The 7,489-nt window shown below is 49.4% G+C and overlaps 1 protein-coding gene across 1 annotated transcript; it reads left to right on the forward strand.

Moving 5' to 3' along the window:
- The first annotated feature begins 458 nt into the window (after positions 1–458).
- Positions 459–4,249, forward strand: LOC136494951 (probable serine/threonine-protein kinase At1g01540). Its single transcript, XM_066491122.1, has 7 exons — positions 459–1,788; positions 2,109–2,213; positions 2,318–2,440; positions 2,524–2,694; positions 2,781–2,910; positions 2,995–3,204; positions 3,773–4,249. Exons 1-7 carry the CDS (start codon positions 1,145–1,147, stop codon positions 3,848–3,850), a joined length of 1,461 nt encoding a protein of 486 aa, XP_066347219.1. The 5' UTR covers positions 459–1,144; the 3' UTR covers positions 3,851–4,249.
- Positions 4,250–7,489: the final 3,240 nt, after the last annotated feature.

Here is a 7,489-nt window from a genome sequence, read left to right on the forward strand (position 1 = left end):
CTCCGGTCGACAGGCTGAGGCCTTAAGCCTCGCCGCCTGACCAGTCGAGCCGAAGCTCGCTCCCCTCATAGATTTATTGTAGCAAAAGCGGCTGTCGGCTGTCGGCTGTGGCCGCAGCCGAACAGGAATCATCCGATCCTGAGATTCCCACGCTTGAACTTGAAAAACGGGGTGTGCAAGTTGCAACTCATGAACTCGATCCGCTCGCGTCTGAAACCGAGACTGTTTGCGTTTGCGACCTAAAAAATATCCTGCTGTGCATTTGTTTAGGGATCCGGTATTGACTTCTCTATCGCCCAATTCCAAGTCGCCACCAATACTGTACAATTATGCAAACACCCTGTCAGGCTGGCTGTCACTGCTCCTGTTTTGTGATCCTCTCTCCTCTCCCTCCCAGTCCCACTGGTCCTGCACTCCACTCCTCCGTCCTCCCTGTTCTGTTCTCCACTCTCCCCGCCCTCGTCTCATCTGTCTCCCCTGGTCCCCTTTCGCTCCCTTCTATCTATCGTACGTACTCTACTCACTACACTCTCACTCTCTCTGAGCAGTCACTTCTGTACTGTCCATGCTTCCTTGTGTGCATTTCTTGTTGATTTGGGCTGTGATTGGCCTCTAATGATCGCCACCAACCACCCCGCCACCCAGGCCAGCCACACACCTCGCCACCGGGCACCACCCTCCTCCAGTCCTCCACCTCCACGTCAAAATCCATGCTTTGCATCAGAGCTAGCTAAATTAACCACGCTTCGCTCGTCGCTCCTCACGCCCCCAAAATAATCCAGTCTCAGCCCCCACATTGCCCGCAAATCCAACCTTTTCGGGCCCAATTAACCTCCAAATCCACCTTTTTCGTCACTCCATCCTGTCCTAAATCCCCTCCCTCCCCGCAAAGTCATACCTTTCCCACTGCCTGCGCCCGCCCCCTGCAGAAATCCAGAGATTCTTGGTTGTTCCCCGCATGAATCCGGCTTCGCGCGCCCAATTCCCTGCAAAACCGCAGTTCTTGGCGGTTCTTTTCTTGGGAAATTTCTTCATTCTTTGGTAGCGCCCAATTCTGCTGAGCGGGGTTCTTGGGAGGGAGATCCACCATTTCGTTTCGGCCTGAGCAGCCGGGGGAGCTGAGCTGAGCAGCGCGGCGCCGCCCATGTCGGACTCTGAGCTGTCCCAGGGCACGCTGGTGTTCGGCCTCCACCTCTGGGAGCTCGTCGGCGTCGGTGTCGGTGCCGCATTCGTGCTCCTCCTCGTCCTCCTCTCCCTGCTCTGCCTCCTCGCCTCCCGCCGCCGCCGCCGCCGCCGCGCCGTCCCGGCCACCCCCGTCCTCCACCTCCCCGTCGTCGTGCCCAATGCCCAGCCCAAGCACCCCGCCAAGCCCCCCAAGGACATCCAGGAGGTGCCCTCCCGCGGCACCGCGGCCCCCGCCGCCGCCCCGGCCAAGGCCCCGCTCGCCCAGGTGCTGCAGGCGCCGCCGCCGGACTCCATCCAGATCGAGACGGGGAAGGAGCACCGCATCACGTTCCCGGAGCAGCCGCCGCCCCCGCACCACCAGCGGAGCGGGGGCCCGTCGTCTCGGGGCGCCAGCGGGGAGAGCCGTGGCGGTGGCGGGGAACCGGGGGTCCCGGAGGTCTCGCACCTGGGGTGGGGCCACTGGTACACGCTCAAGGAGCTCGAGGACGCCACGTGCATGTTCGCCGACGAGAAGGTGATCGGCGAGGGCGGCTACGGCATAGTGTACCACGGCGTGCTCGAGGGTGGAGTGCAGGTCGCCGTCAAAAACTTGCTCAACAACAGGTACTGATGCTACCTGTGGACTGAAGCATAGCCGTATTTATAAGCTTTTGTGTTCAATTGGCTATCGTCTTTCCTTTGCAAAATGTTGATTATAGTCTAAGCAAGATGTATACGAATTGTCAATGGAGATGTGACAATTCAGATGGTGACACTCTGTGCAAGAACTCGATACTAGAAAATATCCAACTAAGTTTTGTTTTGTAGGGTTCATGCTTATAGTGTAGTCTGCCATATATATACTATAGATGATGAAATGTATATTTCAATTAGTGGTTTTTGTGCTGCTGAATTTGATCAACTTTGATGCTATGTTCTATCAGGGGGCAGGCAGAGCGTGAATTCAAGGTTGAGGTGGAAGCTATCGGTCGGGTGCGACACAAGAACCTTGTGCGGTTGTTAGGATATTGCGCTGAAGGCAACCAAAGGTATCTTCTTGTATGGACAATAGCTTTAGTTTATATTGTGAAATCGTAGAACCAAGGAGTTTGCAGTTTTATCATAAAATTCATTGTATATGGTTCTTTTCCAGGATGCTTGTGTATGAGTATGTTAATAATGGAAACTTGGAGCAATGGCTCCATGGTGATGTTGGTCCTGTGAGCCCTCTTACATGGGATATAAGAATGAAGATTATTCTGGGAACAGCAAAAGGGTATGCACTTTTTGACTTTTACTGTGGTCCATAATTTTTTTGGCTGTCACTGTCTGCTTACATTATTTTACATAATTGTGCAGGTTAATGTATTTGCATGAGGGACTTGAGCCAAAGGTGGTTCACCGTGATGTCAAGTCGAGCAATATTCTTCTTGACAAGCATTGGAATGCAAAGCTTTCTGATTTTGGGCTAGCGAAACTTTTGGGTTCTGAGCGGAGTTATGTCACAACCAGGGTCATGGGGACATTTGGGTTAGACGTCAACACTACTTATAAGATTAGGATCACACAAGATAAGCAAGAATGCAGTGGCTTATTTTTTATTTAATTGCTTGCAGGTATGTTGCGCCAGAGTATGCGGGCACTGGCATGTTGAATGAAACTAGCGATGTCTATAGTTTTGGAATTCTGATCATGGAAATAATATCTGGCCGCGTACCTGTTGATTACAACAGGCCGCCAGGGGAGGTTAGTAATGGTGGTACCTCCTTGCATACGCAAATAATGAACTTGAGAAGTGCACATATGAACTTTGTGGAGCAATCTTTTCAGATTAATCTTGTTGAGTGGCTGAAGATGATGGTCAGCAACAGAAACTCTGAAGGGGTTTTGGATCCTAAGATGACTGAGAAGCCTACTTCTAGGGCATTGAAGAAGGCTTTGCTAGTGGCTCTGCGGTGCGTAGATCCTGAAGCTCGCAAGAGGCCAAAGATTGGGCATGTCATCCACATGCTTGAAGTTGATGATTTTCCGTACAGAGATGTAAGTTAAGATGGAATGTGCATATTTTTGAACTTATTTTTGAGTACCCATTGTTTTAGTATGTTAATATTGTGTTGATTTTGTTGCCCGTAAATCTTATTGTCCGCCAATTCTGAAGCAAGAAGGTCACCATGATAAACACTTTGTTTGCACTCATTGTTTACATTTGGATTTGCTGGGTAACACCTTTATTTACTTGTTATAGTCAAGTATCCGTACAGGTCACTATACGATATGCACTGAATTGGTTGCACTCATTGTTATCACAATTCCATGACTCATGGGGCAACTCGCTAGAGGACTGTGCTCTCACTAATCCTTTGTAGGTTAATTGGGGGGCTGCCCTTCATTCTTCATTTTTTAATTGGTCTCACATCATATGAGTTTAGATATCAATCTGGTATGCCTGGTCGTTTTTGCTGTAAGTTATGTGTGCCTTCGCCTTCAAAGCCTGCAAGAGCTGTGCCAACTTGTTCTTTCTTCAAATAATTTCAACGATAATGAAAAGAGTAATATTTTTTCCAAATTGCACAGACTTAGATTGCTAACATTGTGCTGCCCTTCCCAGGAGCGTCGGGGTGGCAAAGCTCCAACTCAAGCAAGATCAGTGGAAACACCTGCAAGTGAACCTGGTGATAGTAGTTGAAACAACACTCCAAAGGATGCACCGAAGGGAGAACCTTTCAAGTGGAGAAATCAGGAAGACTAGCTAGCCATCAGGAAAACGGTGATTGCTACGAGTCTGTGCCTGATATAGAAGCTGGATATCGCGTAGGGGCAGAGAAAAGCTCGGCTGCAGTCTCATCGGTTGGTTAGTTGGTCAGGCATGCAAACTCTGCAAGCACCTGTGTCGATCGTCGTGACAGTATCTGTACATTGTTGGATCAATATGTTAGCCATAGCGATTTTTTGAGTTGGTTTTCTTGGGGTCGTATTTATGCGAGGGATGATTTTGTATGATAGAGGCGTGTGTGAGTGTACTCCTGAGGCGAAAAACATTGAGCATTGCTATAGCTGAAACCGTTCCAGTAGTATTGGCCGATGACCTCCATAGTCCAAACCTTGCTGCATGTTTGAGCCATCTGCTTGGTATATAGCCCTCAGTTTCTGATGTCATACTCATACCATATGTTGCTTTATTATACAGTCATAGCAATGTGACTGCTCAGCTGTTCAGGCAGGATACTTTCAAGTACAGTGCAGCTTGTGCCATGCATGGAATGCTGTTGGGGTGCATCTCATGCACCCCTGCTTGTGAGGGCCTGATTGTAGTAGGCTTGCAGCTGCCGTTGTTTGGCACAAAAATAAGAGGATTGCACCTGCACATTTAGAGTGTCGGTTGCGGGTGCTGTGCTCAGGTAGAGATGGCCGATGAAGGCAGGTAGCCATGACGGACAAATGGATTGAGACTGATGATGATCCTCCAGACCGAGAAGATGTAAAACGACTTGGCGATGGGCGAAAAGATAGGCTGAAAAGTACTGTTTGCTGATTTGCTATGAGAGAAAAATACTGTACCCTAGCTGATAAGTTTAAGTGAACAGGGCCCAAATTTAGCTGCAGCCTGCAGGTCCTGTGTCCACTTGGAGATGAGACTGACGACAGGCAAGGACCGAGAGGAGGTGGCCCCGACGGCGATGAGTGAAATAATATCAGCTTCGACAGCCCCGATAGAATCGCTGTCCAAACACGCGGCTAAGGGCACGTTCGCGAGGAATCGCTGTCCAGATGCTTTCGGTTACGGATGAACATTTCCGTTCGTCATACGCCTGACGGGACGATGACCACTGTACATGACCAACCGGGCCGCACGGACACGATGCGGCACGGCACTCTGGGCGCACGGCACTATGCGACACGACATCCTACCGTGCCGTGCTGTCTCATGCTGCCGTGCCCAACTCTTGGCCCAGGCACGGCCCTATGTCTCCTTAGCTGTGCCGATTTGTGCTCACAGGCACGGTAGCCCACCATGGCCGTGCCGGCCCGTGGCTGCAAGGGAGGAGACAAGGAGCTCGCTGAGCCAAGCCGTGTTGCCGGCGTGACAAACACGTCGTTGTTGAGCCACTCCTCGGCCCCGCTGCGCCCTCGCATCGTCACCGCGGCCGACGCACCGTCGCAACGGTGCCTCGCACGAACGCCGTCAGGCCGCCACAGTTGTGCCTCACACGAACGCCGTCGCGCCGCCACCGCCGTAGCCGCACCTCAAGGAGAAGACTGAAAGCATCTAGGCCCTTAGTTGGGTTTCGGTGATTAATGACGACACGGGATTACTATGACTAACGTGTGTTTTGCAGAGGCAATTTGAGTTAGGTCATGATAATGACAATTGATTGGGTAATCATGGTTGTCATGCCCCTATCGATGGAAATCGTTTCTATTTTCAAAGGATGAACGACAAGGTTAATGACGGACTAGTTCTAAGTGTCGTTTGATGTTGAAGAGACACTTAGAGTAGTTTAGGACTTTGTTTTTTCTTTTTCCGTACTATTAAGGGGGTATGGACCACTAGCTTGACCTAGGTAAATCTAGTGGGTTAGGTGTGGTGCACACTTGTCAAACTTAGCACTAGGTAGCTCAGGAGTAGCCTTAAGATCAATTGGAGCAAACTTTATTCACATAGGATTTTGAGTTGGAAGTGAATGGAGGGTCAAATGATTGATCAGACGCTGGTCTGATTGTGACCGGACGCTGGAGGGTGAGTCCAGTCAGTTCATTTGATCTAATGAAGTTGTCTGGTACTGACCGAACGCTGAGTGAAAGTGGACCAGATGCTGGGTGCCAGCGTCCGGTCAACTCCAGAGAGGATCCAGAGAGAAAATTTCTTGACCGGACGCGTTAGGTCAGTGCTGACCGGACACTGAACAGTGAAGTGATCGGACTCTGGATGCCAGTGTTTGTTCAACATCAGTAAGGTTCTAAAGAGCGTTTTTCATGACCGGACACGTCCAGTCAATGCTGACTGGACGCTGGTCAGAGTTCGGTCAGAACTTAACGGCTCTTTCTGATACGGTGGTGGGGATAACTGACCGGAGCGTCCGATCACCCTGACCGGAGCATCCGGTCATCCCGCAGAGTGCTGACTCGGCCTCCCAACGGTTTGTTTTGAATAAGGGGGTATAAATACTTACTTCACTCGTTCAAGGGAGCTCTCTTACCCATTTGTTCAGCTGAGAAACTTCTTTGAGAGTGCAAAGGAGAGCAAGAGCCTAGTGAGGTGATTGAGATTTGAGAATCCAAGATTAAGGTCCTCATTAATGCAAGGAGAGTAGCAAGTGTGCATCCACCCTTCTCATTAGGCTTGTCGTGGTCAAGTAAGAGTTTGTGCTTGTTACTCTTGGTGATCGCCATCATCTAGATGACTCAGTGGTGATTGGGAGTTTGATGATCATCCGGCGAAGCTTGTGGATGACCCAACTCAAGTTGTGAGCGGTTGTGGCCGATTCACCACAATGGAGTGTCGAAGAATAAGTCCGTAGAGAGCACTTGATCCTTGCGCAGGTCAAGGGAGAGCTACACTCTTGCGTGGGTGCTCCAACGAGGACTAGTGGGGAGTGGTGACTCTCTAACACCTCGGCAAAACATCGCTGCATTCCTTTCCCTCTCTTTACTTTAATCATTTACATTTGAGTAATTTATTTCATGTCTTTATATTCCTAGAATTGCCATGCTAGAGTAGAATTGGAACTTAGGGTGCAAAACTTTTGTGTGGTAGAATAATAGAATCACATTCTAAGCACAAGGGGTGAAGTGGGCTAAGTGTAGGGCTTAATTATTGCAAAGAATTTAGAATTATCCCAATTCACCCCTCTCTTGGGCATCTTGATCCTTTCAATTAGTATCAGAGCCTCGTGCTCACTAAAATTAGGCTTAACCGCCTAGAGAAAGATGTCCTACGGGGATGGACCTCCTCCTATCTTTGAGGGAGACGATTTTCCTTATTGGAAAATCCGTATGGAGGCTTATTTAGAAGCTTTAGATGTTGGAATTCTTAGAGCCGCTTCACAAGGCTTTCCAAAACCTAAGGATCCCACACACCTTCAAGGCGATGAAGTTAATTACGAGAAATGGAATGCAAAGGTTAGAAACACCATCTTTAGAGGCCTTTGCAAAGATGTTTTAACCGTGTGTGGAACCACAAGGACACCCATGCACTATAGTTGGACATAAAAGCATCTAGGCCCCTAGTTGGGTTTCGGTGATTAATGACAATACGTGATTACTGTGACTAACGTGTGTTTTGTAGAAACAATTGAGTTAGGTCATGGTAATAGAGATTGATTGG

This window comes from Miscanthus floridulus, chromosome 11 (genome assembly GCF_019320115.1).
Source record: "Miscanthus floridulus cultivar M001 chromosome 11, ASM1932011v1, whole genome shotgun sequence".
Taxonomy (NCBI): domain Eukaryota; kingdom Viridiplantae; phylum Streptophyta; class Magnoliopsida; order Poales; family Poaceae; genus Miscanthus; species Miscanthus floridulus.